The sequence below is a fragment of the Carlito syrichta genome, unplaced genomic scaffold (assembly GCF_000164805.1).
Source record: "Carlito syrichta isolate Samal-C Ts95f unplaced genomic scaffold, Tarsius_syrichta-2.0.1 Scaffold314781, whole genome shotgun sequence".
NCBI lineage: Eukaryota > Metazoa > Chordata > Mammalia > Primates > Tarsiidae > Carlito > Carlito syrichta.
In genome coordinates this window covers 768,850-790,146 of record NW_007258877.1, presented here as the reverse complement: position 1 = coordinate 790,146, position 21,297 = coordinate 768,850, and the positions used below count along the sequence as shown (strand labels likewise).

The following is a 21,297-nucleotide window of genomic DNA, read 5'->3' as shown; positions in this document are numbered from 1 at the left end:
AAAAAAAAAAAAAGAAAGAAAGGAAGAAAGAAAGAAAAACTCTAAAGCAAATAGATGAAAATGTAGAAGCACATCTTTGTGATTTGGGTGGTGGGTGGGACTTATAACTTTCAAAGCACAAAGCATTAGGGGAAAATTATGCACGTGTCTATTTTATTTTATTTTATTTTTTATTGGAAAATATAGTTTATTTAGAAAGTAAATGAGAGAGAGAGGAGATTCACCTCCCCAAGGTAGGGGAGGGGGCCAAACCTTAGGAAAACATGGCTGAGTCAGTGCTTAACAAAACAGTGGCCAAGTGTTTATTTTAAAATTGAGGATTTTGGGTGATAACATCTGTAAAATTATCAGGTTTCTTATATTTTGGAAAATGTTACTCACAATGTCAACCCCATAAGAGGTCAATGTCCAGGCTACACAAGGAATACCGCACGCAAGTATTTAGGATATACAAGCAAAACACAGGAGAAAGATAGAAAGCCTGTTTGGAAGGGGGTCCTATCAAAATGGACCCGCAAGACTGTTGTTTCCTTATTCATTTGTGCAACAAATGTGTATCGGATTCCTATGATCAGCACTCTTCTAGGCTCTGGGGATACAGCAGACAAGTTTCTATGCCCTGTGGAATTTAAACTCTGCAACCTTCTCTCCTACCAGTAGGAAAAACACATTAATTCCTAATAAGTGAGTTTATCTTTTATATTGCAATCATATGATTTTTTTTTTTTGTGAGTTGGAGTCTCAGGTTGGAAGAATCTTTAAGATGAACTTCTTCTATATTCTTACTTTTACATGATGACAAACAGTAATATCCCAGGTCACAGGTAGTTAGCAGCTGACACCTACCTGTGTTTAGACTAAGCCCTGTGGTGAGGTGGATCCAGAATGTCTAAGACTGAATCTTGGCTCTTCCTCTACAAACCTGTTTCCCACCTTTGGCAACCTCTCTGACCTTCAGTTTCTTTCCTCCTCTTCTTTCCTTCCTCCCTTCTTCCCTTCCTTTTCCCTCCCCCCCCCCCCCCCGCCTTTTCCTTTTCTTTTTTTCTCCCCCTCATTTTCTTTTTTTCATGCTGGAGTGCAGTGGCATGCTCATGGCTCCTGCACCCTTGACCTGCTGGGCTCAGGCAATTCTTCCTCTTCAGCCTTCCGAGTAGCTGGGACCACAGGTGTGCACCACCACACCCAGCTACTTTCCTTCTTTCTGTTTGAATCAGGATCTCACTCTGTCACCCAGACTGGAGTGCAGTGGCACAATCATGGGTCACCACAGCCTCTGTCTCCTGGGTTCAGGTGATCCTCTGTCTCGGCTTCCGGAGTAGCTGGGACTACTGGCATGTATGACCACATCTAGCTAATTTTTTTTATTTTTTGTAGAGACAAGGTCTTGCTATGTTGCCCAGACTGTCTGACCTTCAATTTTCTTATCGGCTTCATCAGTACAATGGCACTAATGGTGCGACTTAACCTAAAATTAGTATAAAGATTAAATAAGGTAATATGACAGTGAACAACATCTCACACACAACAAAACTGTCAGCTGTTTTTATTTCCTTGATTATAATATTATGGTTCCAACGATTATTTTCCTGTACCTTATATTTCAAAATTGGCAAGACCTCTGAGTTACCAATCAAGTAATTAATTTTTTCTTTAAATAATAATCAAAAAGGAAGTTATATGCTTTTTCTGCCCTAGTGGTATAGGAATTGTGTCTCATGGATGAAACATTTATTCTCACGTGTGAAGTCCTAACTCAGGATGTCTGGGCTGGAGGGGATGTGAGAGACCATTTTGCCAGGCTGGCCTTTTTCTGAAAGGAGGGCTCAGAGTTGGAGGAGAAAAGTGTCCTCCCCTGAGGTTACACAGCCAGAACTCTAGTACTTTCTTACATGGTTGCGAAACCACATGGAGTCGTCGGTTGTCTAAGGAAAGACTTATATCATCCAGCTGGCTTTTTTTAAAAGGGAGTGAACTAAATATGAATAGCGCTCACTTAATTAGAGACCAACACTCAGAGGAATCGCGATTATTCCACATATGAAGAATTTGCAAGACTTTCTGTTGACTCTCTCATTCTTTGGTTCAGTGGGTGGAGCCAGTTGCCCTCATTAGAATAAAGGTAAACAGATTCAACCCAATTATAAGTGGAAAAAAAAAAATGTGCCCTCAGTCACTGAGGGCTGCAGAGGGTGGCGGCTGTCTGGAGAGCTCAGGTGCAGCAAAAGGAAGTGTTAGAGCATGAGTGTCAAGTGCAAGACCATAGGGGTCATCGGAGCTCCCTTCTCAAAGGGACAGGTGAGTTGAAAGCCTAGTGTTTAATATCTGGGGTTTATTTGAAGAGTTTGCAGCTTAAAGTTTATAAGGCATATTGTCTGGTTTGTTAAATTTCCTGATGCAATCCAGCCCGAAATATATCTTTTAAAGTCCTCTCACCCTTTTCCAGCATTGTATAATAAGAGTCACAAACCCACTTCCTCCTGGGATTCTTCCCTCAGCCAAAGCCAGGTACACTCGAACCTACCGAATGTTTCCTTGTATGTGTAAAGAAACAATATTTTTCTCTGAATTGAAATGCACTATTTCTGTTTTGTACTTATTCATTTAGGGTTTGATGCTCTTATTGCTTTTGGTGTTACTGTGTGTACATAAAGAGAATTATTTTTTAAAAATTTGGTTAGCTATGCAATGAATGCTTTAAAAAAGTTAGTAGATTTGTGGTAATATTTGGACTTCTTATAATTTGGATAACCTAATATTATTGCTTTACGTAATTGTGTGAATGATTCACATTATTTCAGGGCTTTAATGGTTTTGTAAAACTATTGGTTTATAGACTGGTAGAATCCTTTATGTAGCTCTCTTTGAGGAGAAAAACATAAGAAAGAAAAATCCTACTGCAAGTTGCAACTCTGAAAGGACTAATGGATTTATAAAACCCCCACATTGCCTTCGAGCCACCAGCTGTGAGCCTGTGCATGCCAGCAACACTCACACACTCTTCTTACATACTTGTTCTGGTAAATGGAATGAGATGACAGAACACTGTAGACTTCAGTGTGGGTTTTCGCTTAAAGAGGAAACAGAAGGACACAAATCAAACAAGACAATGTGTGAGTGGAAACTCCTCAGGCTGATTTTTTTTTGTAATGGCGTCTTTCTGCAGGTTTCTCAGAATATGGGCAGCGTTTTGCCCCTCTTAATTTTGAACCCTTGCTGTGCACTCTGACTTTTTATTGCAAAACAAATTGAAAGAGGCCAGAGGTTAGAGACCTAGACTACATTTGGACTGTCAGTAAATACTGCTTCGCTTCCCCTGGAAATCCTCCAAAGGGCTCTCCCAGAACACAGGGACATTTTGCTGACACAGAAGTGTTTCTTTTAAAATCCATAATATGCTCACCTATTCTTGGAACAGGCTGTAACAATGGTGGAATTTTAAAAGTCGACAGAAGGAGGTAATTCTGCCTCCCGTCCCAGCTTTTCTCCCATTAAAACATGGCCATGAGAATGAAGCTTTTGTCTCATGACTGTAAGAACTGAAAAGAGAGGTTTTTTCCTACACCAAGCCACAGAGGGGATAAAATGGCCAATTACAAATGTTTGTCTGCCCCCGAAGGAGGTAAAACCTTGACAAGCAGGCAGAAAGAGAGGATTAGAGCCAGATGGCCTCTAAGAAAGGGCTTTGATTCCCTACCTTACCCCCTTGCAAGGCAGAGAGCAAACAATGAGATTGGTATTATTTTTACCTAACAGTTGCATTAACTAAGGCTCAGAGAGGTTTAGTAGTTTGCTCAAGATCACATAGCCTCGACTGCATGATTCCAGACAGGACAGTCTGATTCCAAAGCCAGTGCCTCTGGCTTGCACCGATACCTCTTCAGAGGAATTGACTCCAGAGGGGATCTTATGCTTGTTGGCCAGTTGGGGGCTTGGTCCTGCTTAGAAAGCCAGCGGAACCAACAAAGCAATTTCCAAAGTGGACAGATAAAGCAAGTCATGTGCAAAGACTAATCATGAGAAGTGGTTTGGATCAAACAAATAAAAAAAGAATATTAGAGAATTTAATGACCCTGTTATAGCAAATACGGGGAGTGTCAAAACCATGTATACACATTTTAAGTACGACATTCGTTCAAAAGATGGCGTTAATCAAATGAATGCTAGCATCAGCATGTGACAGGCAGGACAGTCAGAGAAAATGGCGGAAGCACAGTTGAGCAAATGTCATACTACACATGGCTACCGTAATTTAATTAAACTTCAAAAAGTAATACGTGCATAACACCTCTTAAAATGTGCATACTTTTTTGGGCATCTCCTGTATAGGGTCAGCTAAGGGGGATGTCTATGAGATTTGTTCTAAAGTCTGAAAAGAAGAGGCGGGAGAAAAGTCACAAAGTTTTATCAAACTGAGGACTTTCGAGTATCCACTATAGGTCGGCTATACACCACAGAATATAAATGCCCTAAATGCAAAGAGAGTTGGACGGAAATCTAACAAATGGGAGAAGGCAATAACAGACACACAAGAAAAGGCAAAATAGGAAGCAAGCAGCCCCCTACTAGGGTTTAAAGAAGGAGAAATTATGTCTGCTTGATGGGGACAGTGAGCTGGGTCAGCAGAAAGAGGGTGGCATTAACGAGCCAATGTGTCAGACAGAGCATGGAGACAGGGACAGGGACAAGAATTTGACATCAGGGATTTGCCTGGCACCCAGGGCAGGTCTTCCAGTCATTTGGATGGGGAAGAAATATTTTCTTAGTTTGGTGCCACAGCCCCAATCTCAGGGACAAAGGCACATCTTTTGGCCCATTTTATCTGAAAAGTCATTTTCTGCATCTAAAAGCCCCATTGGAAATTAGAATCAGAATGATACAGAAAAGAACTGTGTCTTTGGGTCGGGCTCGGTGGCTCAGCCTGTCATCCCAGCGCTTTGGGAGGCTGAGGCAAGTGGATTGCCCGAGTCTGCGGGTTCGAGACCCACCTGGGCACCTTGGTGATCCCTCGTCTCTCCCATCAATCAAAATTTAGCCGGGCGTGGTAGTGTGCGACTGTAGTTCTGACTCCTTGGAAGGCTGAGGTGGAAGGATCGCCGGAGCCCAGCAGGTCCAGGATGCGGTGGGAGTGGGACTCTGACTCAAAAACAAAACAAAACAAAACAAAACAAAAAACAAAAAACGATGTCTTTAGACTCCTAGTCAGCCAGGAAGCTGGGGAAGAGTTGCCCCATGGAGGGAGAGTGTTTGCTTCCCTATGTCAAAGCAGCAAGGGTAGGACTTCCCCTCAACTGCACAGACAGGTCAAAACTTGAAATGACTGGGTTGGTCTTTGTTTGTGATTTCAGCTCCCAGGTGATGATTTTCCCTGTTGCCTGCTTTCTTCTCAAGAACTCTAGTGCTCTGGCTGTGAGGACTTGCACATCGGTCTCTTTCATGCCACGCCCTTTCTCTTCTGATGCCTTTGCCCAAGCCATTCCCCTGGTTTGCAGAGTTTCTCTATCACCCCATCCTATTTTCCTGAATACCTACTCATGTTGCAAGACTCAGTTTAAATGTCATCTGTTTCACTGACACACCCTTTCCCCCCGACAGAGCTAGGGGCATCCTGTTTTGTTGCTATGACATCTTCAACATCTTCTGTCGTCGTTGAAGCGACTGTCTGTGAACTGCAGTTGGGCTTAAATGCTCCAATCCCCACTTAGCTGATGAGTAACTCAAAGACAGAACCTTCTCCTGTTCATTATTGGACCTCCGGCTGTCAGAGTGCTTTTGCGCAAAATACGTGTTCACTGTGTCACGGTGTGATGGCAAGCGGAGATGCAGGTTTTGGACTCCAAAGACCTGTATGTGGACATAGGCTCTGCCACTTATCAGCTGGTAGAAAATCGTGTAACCCTTTCAATTCTAGTTCCTACTATTTGGAGTAATTCATTCTGCCTTGCTGTGTAGATGAAATGAGATCTTGTCAAATGCGATCTTGACAAATCCTGGCTCTGTAGGAGCTCAGAAAATGATAGTGACAATTCAACTGGTTAAGTAACGGAAAGGGGTCCTATTGTGAGCAACTGATGGTCATGATAATATCTGAAGTACTTTATTTTTTGTTTGTCCAGCCACGAGGAGGAGTGGAAGAAGGCCCTGCAGCACTGAGAAAGGCTGGTCTGCTTGAGAAACTTAAAGAACAAGGTAATGTTTAAGTGGATAGGGGATCGGCCTGATTGCCTGCCCTGCCGTGAAGGAAGGAGCAGACCCCTGAGAACGCCAACTGTGTCTGGAATGACATTGGTGCCTGAACTACCGCCCAAGCTACGCCTTAGAAGCACATTTTATAAGAGAAGCAGGGCATGGGGAAAGACTCTGGAAGCACTGCAGGGCGAACATCCTCACTCAGATTCTTTCTTTCCAACCAAACGATGGCGTGAGAGAAACTGTGTGTGCGAGAACGGGAGTGGGGTGGGTGAGGGGAATTGGGCATTGAAGATGGAAGGCAGCCGGGCTTGGTGGCTCAGCCTGTCATCCCGCGCCTTGGGAGGCTGAGGTGAGTGGATTGCCTGAGCCCGCGGGTTCGAGACCTGCCTGGGCAGTGAGACCTCATCAGAAAATCAGCCGGGCGTGGTAGCACATGCCTGTAATTCCGGCTACTTGGAAGGCTGAGGCGGAAGGATCGCCGGAGCCCAGCAGGTGGAGGCTGTGGTGGCCGGGAGCGGCCGCTGCACTCCAGTCTGGGTGACAGAGTGACTCCGACTCAAAAAAAAAAAAAAGAAAATGGAAGGCAAGGGAGGCAGGAAGTGTATCTATAGCAAGAAGATCCTCATTCGTGGAAGGAAGTAAAATGAAACAGTAACAACTACAATAGCATCTAGTGTTTGCACAGTGTGTGTATGTGTACACACATATGTAAGAATATACACATTAAGCATGCAAATGTATATATATATTTAAAAGCATAGGCTTAATTATACATTATATTTACATCTAAAACCCTGATATAGTGTTGGCAAGTTTGTGGAGTAACTGGAACCCCTACCTATTTCTGGTGGGAATGCGAAATATCGCCAGTGTGGAAAGCAGTTTGGAGGTTTCTTAAGTAAACACACATTGACCTTTTGACCCAGTAGTTCCACCTCTGGGTGTTTCCCCAGGAGAAGTGAAATATGCATCCACACAAAGACTTGTACTTGGACGCTTGTGGCAGCAATATTTCTAATAGTCAAAAGATGGAAACAGCAAAATGTCCATCAACTGGTAAATGGTTAAGTAAAAAGTGGAGCATCCATACCTCAAGATAGTACTCAACTATACAAAGGAATGCTGACACAGGCAAGAATATGAATGCCTCTCAAAACCCACACACTAAGACACGAAAAACTTTTACTGTATAATTCCATTGGCATGACATTCTAGAAAGACAAAAGCATAGTTCCTGGGGCTGCATAGTGATTAACGCTCAAGGGGAATGGAAGAGTTTCAAATCTTGATTGTGGTGGTGGTTGCAAGACTGTAGAAACGTCCTAAACTCACTGGCCTATGCACTTAAAATGAGTGAGCTTTAACAAGTAAGAATTATACTTCATAAATCTCAAAAATAAAAGAAGAAAAAAGAAAGATACTCAGTAGAGAACAGAATTCTTGGGTAAATGAACTTGTCCCTCAGTTAACAAGCATCATTTGGTCGCATGTTCTATTGGGTGAGATCTCTTGGAGGTGTTGCTGAATCAGACATGCACAGACACAAAATAAACACCATATATGATGGCTCGTTCGTTCAGAATACTGTACTGAGTCCACATTACAGTTTTACATGAAGTTATCTACTTTTGAAGCCTAATTCAGGGCCTTTTAGGAAGCATACTCAGTTCTTAGGAATTTGAAGTTACCTGCAATTTTTCCTTGTTTCTTTCTTTCTTTCTTTCTTTCTTTTTTTTTGAGTTAGAGTCTTACTCTGTCACCCAGACTGGAGTGCAGTGGCACACTCCCGGCCACCGCAGCCTCAACCTGCTGGGCTCCAGCGATCCTTTTGCCTCAGCCTTCCAAGTAGCCAGAATCACAGGCTACCATACCCGGCTAATTTTTGATTTATTGTAGAGATGAGATCTCACAAAGTTGCCCGGGCGGGTCTTGAACCCGTGGGCTCAGGCAATCCACTCGCCTCACCCTCCCAAAGTGCTGGGATGACAGGCTGAGCCACCGAGCCCAGCCAATTTTTTCTTGTTAAAGAAAGATAATCAATCACAAAGCCTTTATTTCCTGAGCATTAGGCTCAGTGCTAAATATATATATAAAACAACGTATTACCAAAATAAAATATGCTTATTATAAGAGGTTGGAGAGAGACACACAAAGACAGCGATGTTTCCCATTAAGCCTAAACCAGAAGGTTGTCACTGTTCTATTTTAGTGTCTAGTCTAACTGGACCAGTGCAAGAAGTATTTACTGAGAGCTGGGTATGCAGCGGGTAACAGCTGCGGTGCTGGTGAGATTATGATGTCAGGCAAAAGCAGACATGATTTCTACCCTCACAATGATCACAGTCCTTCCACACTTTTTCTTTGCTTACCCTGAAGAAAATATACTTATTGTGTTCATTTGGAATTATCCTGCACAGACTGATTTGCAGCCTACTTTTTTACTTAGTAACTGGAAACGTTTCCATTTTAATTTTAGAGTGTGATGTGAAAGATTATGGGGATCTGCCCTTGGTTGACGTTCCTAATGACAGTCCCTTTCAAATTGTGAAGAATCCAAGGTCTGTGGGGAAAGCGAACGAGCAGCTGGCCAGCGCGGTGGCGGAAGTCAAGAAGAATGGGAGAGTCAGCCTGGTGCTGGGCGGAGACCACAGGTCGCGGTGAATGACTATGTCTCTGGGAATCGGGCACGAACAGCACAAAGTGTCACCAAGATCAGAAGAGAGAAAGTCCAGATGGAAAAGCACTGACCGATATTTCATACAAAATGTTTTGCCTTCTAAAAAAAGTTTTCTGTTTCTTTTTTTTTTTTTTGAGTTGGAGTCTCACTCCGTCACCCAGGCCAGAGTGTAGTGGCACGTTCACAGTCACCCCAGCATTGACCCACTGGGCTCCGGCGATCCTTCTGTCTCAGCCTTCCAAGTAGCCAGAACTACAGGCACGCGCTACAATGCCCGGCTAGTTTTTTTTTTTTTTTGGTGATGTACTGTAGAGATGAGGTCTCGCCAAGTTGCCCGAGCTGGTCTCGAACTCTCGGGCTCAGGCAATCCACTCGCCTCGGTCTCCCAAAGTGCTGGGATGACAGGCTAAGACACCAAGCCCGGCCCTAAAAAACATTTTATAGACCACTACTTTCTTATAGAAACATAGACTTAGCTCTTAAGTCTTACAATATCTTTATTTTTGTCTCGTACAGCAGAAGATACATTAATTAGGAATGGATGCCATCAAAACAGCACAGGCTTACATTTCTAAAAAGATGAGCACAAGGAAATTCATAGTTTTATTGTACTTGATTACCAATAATAAGTATGATTCATTTAAGTCAGCAATTTAAAAGCATATGTTTTCCATTATAAAAGTAGTGAGTATATTCTAAAATTTTGGAAAGTCTGCACACACACACACAATAAAAAATAAAAGCCATGGTAATTGTACTTCCCTGAGAACCATTTCAACCAAGATGGAAAATCTAGCACGTTGCTTTCATGGTATCTTTTTTTCCTTGTACCTAACGACCTTGTTTCGTGTGTGTGTGTGTGTGTGTGTGTGTGTGTGTGTGTGTAATATCCCATCTTTTGTTCTTAGTTGGGAGTACAAATTTACTTCGTGGTATGCACGTAGCATTGTAAGCATCATTTTTTTTTTTTACTGCTGCGTGGTTTGTTTTCAAGGGATTACATCACTACATATGTTATCATGTTATCAGATATTCACATTATATTCAAATTTTCACCATTACGAATGATGTGGCCAAAACTGTTTTGGTGTATGACTCTTTTATTTTATTTTTTGCTTTTTTTAAAAATGAGACTTTTAAATAATATTTAGTTCCAGAGTAATGTTATCAGAAGAGGCCTGACTAGATTGAACAGAAACACTCCGGTGACTTTTGAAGCAAGAGTCACTTTGGGTCTCCTCGGTTCTCCTCTTCTAAAGCCAAACTGTTACCAGGACTTCTGTAACAAAACTGCTGTTGAGAAACTGGGACTCACTTTCGATTTTATATTATTTAAGTTGGAGTCTCACTCTGTCGCCCAGGCTGGAGTGCAGTGGCATGCTCACAGCCACCCCAGCATCAATCTGCTGGGCTCAGGCAATCCTTCCACCTCAGCCTTCCATGTAGCTGGAACCACAGGCGCAGACCACCAAGCCTGGCTAATTATTTTATTAGTTTTAAATTTTACTTTATTGCTTTCATTTTTAAGTGGAAAAATTTGTAATTCGAAATTTTAAGAGTGACAAACGGCCAGAAGACAAGAAACCTGAAGGGAAAACTAATATCAAGCTGCATAATCCATAGCTGAGCCTCAGGGCAGAATTACTTCCAACTTTGAGAATCTAAAAGCTCACGATACTCTGAATGATACTTACACATTCACAGGTGAAAGAATATAGACATTGTAGAGTAAATCCCAATCTTTTAGCCTCTGTGCAAGATATAACTTGGCTCTTCCATTCTGGCAAAGTGTCTGGAGCTTGGATTACTAGGGATAAACTTCATTGTTTCCCAGGTAAGAGTCGGTCTTTGCAGGTACGGCAGGAGAGCAGACAGTCACAGCAGAGGACTAGCATTGCATAAAGTGAACATTTGCCGGCTGAAGGGTTGTTAGAACGTCTGAGCCTCGCTCCCCAATTATAAAAGAGCTGGATTTTTAGGAAAAATGCAAAGACTTTGTCATAATTCACTTGAGAGAATTAACTACCAAGAGAGATGAGTGTGAAGAAATGATCCAGACTTAACTCTGAGAATTGAACAGTCTTATGTTAAGGAATTTCTGCTGTGGCTGGTGTTTTTATATTTATTTTTTGGCCAAGCTATAATTTGTGATTTTATTACAAGGTGGATTTCGAAAAAACAAACAAATAAATTTTGGTAATGCTATCGATGTAACTATAACTTGTATCATGTCTACACGATGCCCCCTCTCTTGTTATCATTGTTGAATTGGCATCTGTAATTTCGAGTCTGTCAGAAATACCAGACACTTTAACGTAAAGGAAAACCCAGTGGGAGCATTGAGTTGATAACGTGATATATGTAATGAAATTGCAAACTGGATGTTCACACAAACTTTTTCCTTCAAAGTTTGGCGATTGGAAGCATCTCTGGCCATGCCAGGGTCCATCCTGATCTCGGTGTCATTTGGGTGGATGCTCACACTGACATCAACACTCCGCTGACAACCACAAGTGGGAATTTGCATGGACAGCCTGTATCTTTCCTCCTGAAGGAACTAAAAGGAAAGGTAAAAGTCTGGTTGGTATTCCATTACAAAAGAATACTCTTCCGTAGAAGTTCGGGAGGTGGGAGGGAAGTAGAAACTAGATGCCTTCTTATTCTTGGTGTCATCTCAGACCATTTTCTCTGCAGCCAATAAGCAAAGGGTTGGTTGAAAAAAGCAACCAGGCTCTCTAGCGTTACCTCCTTAAATGGCAAGCTGACTTCATATAGATCTTTCCTTTCGATTCTTAAACAAGCTTTCTAGTAGGTGGGGGCAGAGAGTAATTGTTTATAAACAAGTTAGCAGAGGTTCAGAGGTTAACCAACTTGCCCATGTGATACACAAAGCCTATCATGAGGCCATGGCCAGTACCAGGTCTCTGGCTCCTGACTCTTTCCATGACGCCATACAGCCCTACGTTCTCGCAAAGTGTTCCTTCCACATCACAGAGACTTTTCAAAAATGGGATTTTTAAATGCAGTTTACAATGTTCATTATTTAACATCTTTCTTGGAAGAAGCATTTATCTACATCATAAGAGAAAGAACTATTTCTTGCTGCCTAGAAACGTCTTTCCTAAAAAATATAAAATTTCAGATTAAGATTTAACATTGTGGTTGATAATTTGTAGCAATATGCTGTATATATAAACTATTTTTACTTGTAACAGTGGTAGTATATTAGTTCTTATCATAATACAAAGGGTTCAGACCCCCTTATGTTAAAAGTTCAGAAGTAAAATTTTTTGAACAAATGACCATATGATGGGTTTATAAACTTGCAAAATGTCTAGTTAGCACATGGGAACAAAAGCTGGGATTCAGGAAAAAGCGTATTATGAAGAGCAACCAAAGGTTTGGTCAAAAGTTTCCCTCAGTGCTCTAGGCCATCCTCCCAACTGAGGCCTTAGTGAGAACGCAAAGCAAAGAATGACGCTTCCAAAGTCATGGGAGCACAGTCGTTTCTTTGTAGAAGAGTACTGAGAAGGAAGGGCCCAGCAGAATTAGGGCACGGAGCAGGCCAGTGCCAAGTGGCTCAGGGCAGACTTGGGCCACAGGGGCAGGGTGACAAGGCCGAAGCCATCCAGGGGAGGCAGCCATCCCTTCCTTCCTTTTGCATCATTTAAAAATGGTTTCCCTTAAATTTATATTCTAAATATAAGATTATGCAGTCCAACAAGTATCCTTAGCTTCAAATGAGGGATTTGCTCAATAGACAAAGACATAACCAAATGAGAACATTGCCACTTTAGATACCTGATGTACCAGGATTCTCCTGGGTGACTCCCTGCGTATCTGCCAAGGATATTGTGTATATTGGCTTGAGAGACGTGGACCCTGGAGAACAGTAAGTTATTCCTTGATATGATTTACCTTCATTTTTGTCCTTTTGTGTGTGAGGTGACCAAACCTACAGGAAAATACTATTTTAAACAGCAATGCAAGACACATATATACACATATACTCCCACACATATATATTTATATACATGTACGTACATATGTATGTATTCAGGCAACTGACTTGCTGTTAAAAATAAATACAAATAAAACCACACTGATGTACATATATCTCATAGAAACTAAATATTTTATATATTCTACCACATTGATTTTTTTTGAGTCCAGGTCTCACTCTGTTGCCCAGGCTGGAGTAACACAATCATGGCTCACTGCAGCCTCAGCCTTCTGAGCTCAGGCAATCTTCCACGTCAGCCTCCCGAACAGCTGGGACCACAGGTGTGCAATACCATGCCCAGCTAATTTTTTAAATGATTTTTTTAATAGAGACAAGGTCTCATCATGTTATCCAGGCTGGTCTTGAACTGCTGGGCTCCAGCAATCCTCTCGCCTTGGCCTCCCAAAGTGCTGGGATTACAGGTGTGAGCCAGTGCACCTGGCTACCACATCTATCTTTTCTTTAAAAGAAAACAGGCAGGCATAGAGTCAACCTTATTAATTATAGATTATCCTGTATCTCTTCTTTCACAGCTACATTTTGAAAACGCTGGGTATTAAATACTTTTCAATGACTGAAGTGGATAAACTGGGAATTGGCAAAGTGATGGAAGAAACACTCAGTTATCTACTAGGAAGGTATGATGCTTTTGTGTGTGTGTGTAACATAAAACTTGCTAAGGACACTAATTAATGTGAGTTATTAATAGTCTTCAAGTACAATCATGGATTACTTTTTATAAAACAGTAAGAACTAATATTTACCTACAAAATATAAAGCCACTAACTTTATACTGAAATCCCTTCCCACTTCTTTTAAAAGAAAGAAAAGGCCAATTCATCTGAGTTTTGATGTCGATGGACTGGACCCGTTTTTCACACCTGCTACGGGCACACCAGTCATGGGGGGTCTGTCTTATAGAGAAGGTATCTACATCACAGAAGAAATTTACAAAACAGGTAGGTAGCAGTATGAGGGAATGAAGAAACAAGTGCATACTGGGCCAATGTATATTTATACTTCCTTGGCCTGAAAACCATGGACACTTCCAGAATGCCCATCAATCGTGTGATGCAATAACTGAAGTGTTTTCCATTGGCTACCATCTCTTTATAAAAGCGGATAACCTTTCAAATTAGTCTGTACTGATTTTAAAATGTCATCTATTTTGCAAATTAAATTATTACCATTTGTTGTTGTAGGACTACTCTCAGGATTAGATATAATGGAAGTGAACCCATCTCTGGGGAAGACACCAGATGAAGTAACTCGAACCGTGAACACAGCAGTAGCAGTAACCTTGGCTTGTTTTGGAGTCGCTCGGGAGGGTAATCATAAGCCGATTGACTACCTTAACCCACCTAAGTAAATGTGGAAACATCATCTGAAAATCTCACAGCTAAAGAACAGTTAGCAAGTTCAATAATTTAGCTAAGCCTGCAATTTTCCTCCCAAACATTTGTTCTCAGAAAAATGTTTTTCCAATGAGGATAAACGCTATGAAGTCCCTCTTGGTATGAAATTCAAGATTTGGAAATTATAACTTTTGTGAAATTAAAAAGCTCCTATTTTCCAATTTGGCAAAAGATCCTCAGAAAGAGAATCACAATTCATTTCCAATTAAAAATTTGGTGGTATTAAAAATAAACACAACTTAAGGCCGGGTACAGTGGCTCATGCCTGTAATCCCAGCACTTTGGGAGGCCGAAGCAAGAGGACTGCCTGAGCCTAGTTCAAGACCAGACTGGGCAACATGGTAAGACTATGTGTCTACAATGAAAACAAACAAAAAAAATTAGCTGGGTGTGGTGGTGCATGTCTGTAGTTCCAGCTACTTGGAAGGCTGAGGTGAAGGATCTCCTGAGCCAAGGAGGTTGAGGCTGCAGTAGCCATAATCATGCCACTGCTCTCCAGCCTGGGTGACAGAATGAGACTCCTCAAAACACACACACACCCAAACTTAAATAAGTCCCCATACATAGAGTGAGACTCCTTTTATCAGGAAACAAAGCTACCCCACCTAGAAAGGTACCATGTATCCATGCTGTTCAAAAGATGTGATTTTTTAATAAAATAAATTCTTTATAAGAAGATTATATTGTGTCTACATATACGCAAAAACATACATACATCACACTTCATATATACATCCTGCTTAAAACTACTAAAAATATTTAAATGGTCACAGTGAAATCTTCATGTCCAAAACATTGCAAGACCTTGATGAAGCTATTTAAACTCCCTAGCTCTGGTTTCTTCAACTATAAAATGGGTAATAATAGGTTTGGACCATCATCAAACTCATCCAGGTTAGAAGTACATGTTTTACTTGTTCGAAACCTCAAACATGGTATTGGCTGACATTCTAAGCATGGTTGCTGTTCAGGTACGCTTTGGGGAGGTAGAAAATGTTCCCAAAAATCTATTCAGGAGCCAGGGAAATTGAAATGAAATGCTATTTCTTTTTTGTTCTCTCTTTCTCCTCCTCCTCCCCACCCCCATTTTTTTTTTTTGAGACAGGGTCTCACTCCCTTGCCCCGGTTGGAATGCAGTGGCACATTCATGGCTCAGGAAGCCTAGAACTCATAGGCTCAAGCAATTGTCCTGCCTCAGCCTCCCAAGTAGTTAGGACTATAGGTATGTGCCACCACATCCAGCCAACTTTTTATTTTTTGTAGGGACAAGTGTCTCCTTATGTTGCCCAGGCTGGTCTTAAACTCCTGGCCTCAAGCAATCCTCCCATCTCAGCCTCCTAAAGTGCTGGGATTACAGGCATGCGTCACCGTGCCTGGCCAAACTGTTATTGTTTAAGATCTTCTAATTCAGATGAGGATTTCACCTAAAATTATTTGTGGCTTCTGGATGCTTCACCCTTCACTCATTCCAATTATAGGGATGTCTCATTTGCTACATCATAAAGTCATGTTGGCTCTGGAATGTGTAGTGAGGAAAGTGGAAAAAACAATGGAAAGAAAACTGTAATCAAAACAAGAGAAGCATCCTGAACTTATGTAAAAACCCAAGGGGATTCTGCAATAGTAGAATGCAAGGATTTTTATTGTGCTGTTTTAATAGCTACATGTTAAAGATCCCCTACAATCTGATTTTTCACATGCAACCCAGAATTTTAAACCTGTAGCCTCTAACTGCTAGATCTTTGAAAGATAATATAAGGTGGCCGGGCTCAGTGGCTCAGTCTGTAATCCCAGCACTTTGGGAGGCTGAGGCAAGTGGACAGCCTGAGCCCGTGGGTTCAAGACCAGCCCAGGCAACTTGACGAGACCTCGTGTCTACAATAAATAAAAAATTAGTCGGGCGCGGTAGCGCACGCCTGTAGTTCTTGCCACTTGGAAGGCTGAGGCGGGAGGATCGCCTGAGCCCAGCAGGTTGAGGATGTGGTGGCCAGGAGCATGCCACTGCACTCCAGTCTGGGTGACAGAGTGAGACTCCAACTCAAAAAAAAAAGAAAGACAAAACATTTTATCAAATTACTTTCAGATAAGAACAATTATGATGGCTCTTACTCTAGAAAACATTGTCCAATACAGTAGCCATATGCAGTCATTGAAATTAATCAAATTAAGAATTCAGTACATTTCAAACGCTCAATAGCCACATGGAGCTACTCACTTATGTGCTGGACAGCACAGGTGTAGAATCTTTCCATCATCGCAGGCCCTACTGGACACAGCCACTCTCAAGCTACTATTAATTTTCAAAAAAAAGAAAACGTTTAGGATGTGATAGACATAAAGGCATTGTTTTGCCTCAGCTGTATCCTATGCAGAAATAAAGTTTCTGTCTTCTATTAGTCTCTGATTAATAACTATTTCAAAGTGTACCCAGGAAAAATCATATTCCCATTCTTTTGAGCTTGAGAGAGAAAACTGAGTTTTTAATAAATTGGAATGCCTACATCTTTGAGAAAAATGGTAATGTTGATTTTCATTTTCTCTGTTCTGTTTGTGCAATATCAGTGTCACAGTTCTCCCTACTCTAGGATCCCAAAGCAACATATTCCTTAAGGCAGCAAGCACATTGAGACCATGTGAATAACATTTGAAATAATCTGGCACAACATTTTTAAAGGATATTATTAGCCTGGAAAAATTACTTATATCATTATGTAAAGTTTTAGCTGGACATACATGTCAAATAATGACTGTAATAAGATTAACTACAAAGAAAATTAAGCTCTAGGAATGCATGTGGAAATATGAATTTGAAGTACAGTTGTTTAAATTCACTAGCTCTTCTTTTTAAAAAAATCAGTAATTATTCATTCCTGGGTCAATGTCAGTCACCAGCTGTGGTGTAGTAGGACCCACGGAGTAGTCCTTCCCTGCTGAGGCCCAGCCAGCATGCTGCTTACAACAGACGCCCATTAGCACTGAGTCATGAAAGAATCACATTGTTTATTCATCAACAGATTTTACTAATTAGTTTTCAAATCTTTCACAATGTCATTTTTCCCTCAAATTAATAACATGACACTCAAAATCTAATAAACCCTAGGAACCAAAATGTATACTGTATTTAGAAATATAAATATTTTAAAATTTTAAGATTATAAAAAATCCAAAGGATTATATCAGGTGAGAGTATCTGCAATTAATTTATTTTTTTAAAACAGAGACTGAAGAATCAACTGTTTAAGCAAGATTTTATTTAAGCTGATGAGTTTCCAGATACATGGCTTCCAACTAATTTCATACAGTAAGCTCAAGTCTCCAGTAAAGGCAAAAAACTGCCAATCAATCTTGATAGAAACACGGGAAATTTATAATAAAATTTCAATGAAATCTAGAGTTCTTTACTCAATAAAAATCTCTATTATTCTGAAGATATGCCAAAGGAGATTTATGTATAAAAGGATTTGTAATAAATAACTGTTTTACAAGTGTGAGACCTTAAAATAATGTATTTGAAGATTGAATATGTCATTAACAATAAAATATTTAAAAAACCTTAATGGCTAGAATATGAAAAATTGAAAGTATCTAGTAAAAGTCATTTGATCACAGATAGCTCTATGTTCCTCTAATAAACTGTTACGAATAGGAATAACAGGTAGCTTACTTGATCTCTTAGAGACAAACATATAGATAAGGAGAGGGAGTTATAAGGTATCAATAGATTCACCATTAGAATCAAAATAAAACAATCTGAATATCACTGCTGCTTACAGTATATCACGACAGCACGATCACATTCAGCTTTCATAAATTTGAGTCCACTTTCAAAGACGAATATAGGTCCATCTTCTCCACAGTACATTGTGGCTTCACTGAGTCACTGGTAAAGACACTGGCACCTGATTAGACTGTGGTGCTGGGGACCCACTGCTCATGGCTTGTGGAGGCCCTGCGGTTGGTTCCATCTTGCTAATGTGTGTGATAAATCGAAGGCGAAGTTTCAAAGCTGGCTTTAAGTTACAGATAATTTTTTCCACCTAAGAAATGAAAACACATTCAAAATACTTTAACCAGAGAACTTCACTTTTCATCTTTAAAGAAGGATTTACACATGAAATCTAGAGTCCTTTACTCCATAAAAATCTCTATTATTCCGAAGATATGCCAAAGGAGACTTATGTATAAAAGGATTTGTAATAAATAACTGTTTTACAAGTGTGAGGCCTGAGATAATAGGGGGAGATGAGGTTTTTTTTCCTCACATGTTCTGTCTTAACAAAGCAGAAACAATTATTTCTTTTTTGCATGAGAACACATGTTCTCCATCACACACATGTTATAGTTATACATATACTTGCAAAGCATATGTAGTTATCTAGTTAGCCAGTCAGCCACTAGCAAAGCTAGCATAGCTTACACTGCAAATTTTATATATCCAACAAGTTGATCATTTCCTCTACATCCAATAAATTGTTCATTTTCTCAGAAGCATAATTATATTTTAAAGTTCTTTGAGTAACTCATGCCTATATTTATCTACAAAGCTAATTTTTATTTTGGTTTTGATTAATACTTGGAATTCAAACTAAATAATATTAGATCTACTCTCTTAAAAAAATACCTTAAGGAGACAAGTACATCAAGTCATTGCACAGCTTTCTTAGCTTTACTCAAATGTTCTTTGACCTTACTAGGAAAGATTAGTCCATTGATATTTTTTCCTTTCTATAATCCCATGTGTCAAAGTTTTTTAGGCCCAAATATAAAGGATTTATTAGGAAAAAAAATTTTTCTTTACCAGTTTTCTACATGTTCCGTGTTTTAACAAGAGCAGATACAATTCTTTCCTTCATGAGAGAGAACATTTCTACTCGGTCTGACACTCCAGCTGAAGCATGAAGGAGTTCCTATCTTTCCAACCCCAGCTCCAGGGAAAAGAACCCAGCAGACTAGGATTCATACCATTATACAGCAATCTGCCTTCTTTTCCATTACAGAAAGAAACAACATTAAAGAACTGGGAGGTCATGGAGGATTTAACTTTCCCTGTCTGGCCCACTTCCACTCCTCTAGAACAGCTCAGACTCTGTTTCCCACACATCGGAAACTCAGTTACGACCCCAGGTCTCTTCTGCTTTCAGATATCTCTTTTACGAAGCATCTCTTCATCTTCACATGTTGAGCCAGAGTGTGCCCTTTAGCTTCATCAGGATTTATATGCCCTTGGAAGTGACACGGAACAAATCTGATACCAATTCCAAACAGAAACCCTCCAAATAGAGGCCCAAATAGAGGCCATGAACAATTTCCTAGGATGTTTTCTTCAGGTGGAACGTCCCAATATTCTTCAAAAATGCTTCATGAGTTAGTAGTGTCTAGGCAGGATTAGTCTAGGATCTTGACTTTAGTCTTCTAGTTATGCTGCAATTTGTCCAGTGGCTCAATCAGTGTACCCTAATGCGTGTAGGGAAAAAGTAGAGCCTCCTCACTCATAACATAACACTTCTCTCTGGTTTTTTCTGCAGCCACATCACACTGCTTCTCCCTAATGAGATCACGGTTAATTAAGCACTTAGTTCTTTTTCAGACATTCTGTTGCAAATGTCAAGGGGGAAAGTATAAGAAATTATAACACGTATTTACTTTAATACTACATCTAGAATAGTATGTCCCTGTTGCCGAAAAAGATATCAACTTTCTCCTTAAAAAAAAAAATTAACCAAGACAAAAATGTTTACCCAAACAAAAAAAGTCTATTACTCACTCTATGTACAAGTTTTCTAAATTAAACGTCATTTAAAAATAACTGGAAAACTTACTTGCTCTTTCACGCTGTCGCCAGTAAACATATACTTCATATGATACAGGAAGTCGCAGACAGGATCCATGTAATTTAAATGGGTGCTACACTGGTCTACATTCAGCAGCATATCATAAAACGCCACACCAATCTATTTAACAAATAATATGAAATTATTAAAATTGTCAAAGTGGTTGAATAATTCAGCATGATGCAGCCAGATTCCATTACAACAGCAGCACTGGGGGGCAGTATGATTGCTGTAGGAACTGTCACAAGATCATAACTATTACCTTTATGCATATGGGAGATATGATATGGCCTGCATTTATAATAGAATCCATAACGCTATAAAAGGTCCCCTACAGGGTTTAAACAGAATGTCTTTTCATAACTTAATCGTTTCTCTTAACTCTCCTCTTAGATGCCATCTCTCAGTTTCTGGAATAACTGCACTCTTGGGGGATCCTTTGAATTCTACTTTCTTTCTTTTTTTTTTTGAAAGCAGGATTTATTGAGAGGACAGAAAAGCTCCCATAGTGCAAGGGGACCCGAAGGAGTTGCCCCGAATTGTACTTTCTTAGCTCCACTTGGTAGCTTGCGCTTTGAAGGTTCAATTCTTGGCTCATTTTCTTTTTTGTTTTCTATATCTTGTGGGCAAGTGACCAACTTCAACTGTTCTCATTAGTTCCTCTGCACTGTGAGTTCTCACATGCACTTCTCCATCCTTCACTTTCTTCTCAACTTTGATGACACGTATTTTCCCTGCATCTCCCATTCAATACCTCCCACCTAAATTCATCGTCATAGGCACACTAAGTCCTCTGAAGTTGTTCTTAGATCCTACTAAATGGGCTTCACTACTAATGTTGTTACCTATAGTTTGAAAAGCACTGGTAAAGAAACCTAAATAGATGCTTCAGAGTTTAATCATGTCACAGGAAACCCAGACACTATCTTACCTCTATCATACATCGAGTCCTCTCCTGCTGAAATCTTTGTAAAAAAGGTCCTACAAGATGATATACATAAAGCAACTGGAATTCAGTCTTCACTATAGGAAGAAGGACTTCAGTGAGAAACCTAAAATTTGAAGATAAAAATTCCTTGTGACTTGAAATCAGTTCAACTGCTTGAATTTAATTGAAATAGTGTTTATAAAAGTATTACAACTATTTTTAAAACGTGTAATAATTTTTAAGGTCCTTTTAAT

The 21,297-nt window shown here is 40.3% G+C and overlaps 2 protein-coding genes across 4 annotated transcripts in view; one reads left to right on the top strand and one right to left on the bottom strand.

The window, feature by feature from the left end:
* Window positions 1–2,083: 2,083 nt before the first annotated feature.
* Window positions 2,084–14,467, top strand: ARG1 (arginase 1). 2 transcript variants are annotated; one of them, XM_008071889.2, is made up of 8 exons: window positions 2,084–2,295; window positions 6,114–6,186; window positions 8,666–8,840; window positions 11,276–11,435; window positions 12,664–12,758; window positions 13,403–13,507; window positions 13,692–13,828; window positions 14,072–14,467. In XM_008071889.2, exons 1-8 carry the CDS (start codon window positions 2,239–2,241, stop codon window positions 14,236–14,238), a joined length of 969 nt encoding a protein of 322 aa, XP_008070080.1. In that variant the 5' UTR covers window positions 2,084–2,238; the 3' UTR covers window positions 14,239–14,467. The 2 variants fall into 2 exon arrangements, with proteins under 2 accessions (XP_008070080.1, XP_008070079.1); XM_008071888.2 differs by having other exon boundaries at window positions 2,197–2,295; window positions 8,636–8,840.
* A 2,816-nt stretch (window positions 14,468–17,283) lies between these two features.
* The window catches only part of MED23 (mediator complex subunit 23), a 44,631-nt gene continuing 40,617 nt past the window's right edge, over window positions 17,284–21,297 (bottom strand). The window contains exons 28-30 of one of the 2 annotated variants that reach the window (XM_008071886.2): window positions 21,047–21,167; window positions 20,104–20,235; window positions 17,284–18,321 (exon numbers count right to left, since the gene is read on the bottom strand). In XM_008071886.2, the coding sequence (XP_008070077.1) occupies window positions 18,154–18,321; window positions 20,104–20,235; window positions 21,047–21,167 (421 nt within the window). In that variant the 3' untranslated portion in view covers window positions 17,284–18,153. The remainder of the gene's footprint in view (window positions 18,322–20,103; window positions 20,236–21,046; window positions 21,168–21,297) is intronic. The other variant, XM_008071887.2, reaches the window with a different exon arrangement.

Excerpts from the sequence above, each read along its gene's own strand:
- ARG1 (XM_008071888.2), top strand. The coding sequence starts at position 2,239 with ATGAGTGTCAAGTGCAAGACCATAGGGGTCATCGGAGCTCCCTTCTCA. Across the intron at positions 12,759-13,402 it reads GACGTGGACCCTGGAGAACA|CTACATTTTGAAAACGCTGG; the intron begins GTAAGTTATTCC and ends CTTCTTTCACAG. Across the intron at positions 13,829-14,071 it reads AGAAGAAATTTACAAAACAG|GACTACTCTCAGGATTAGAT; the intron begins GTAGGTAGCAGT and ends TTGTTGTTGTAG.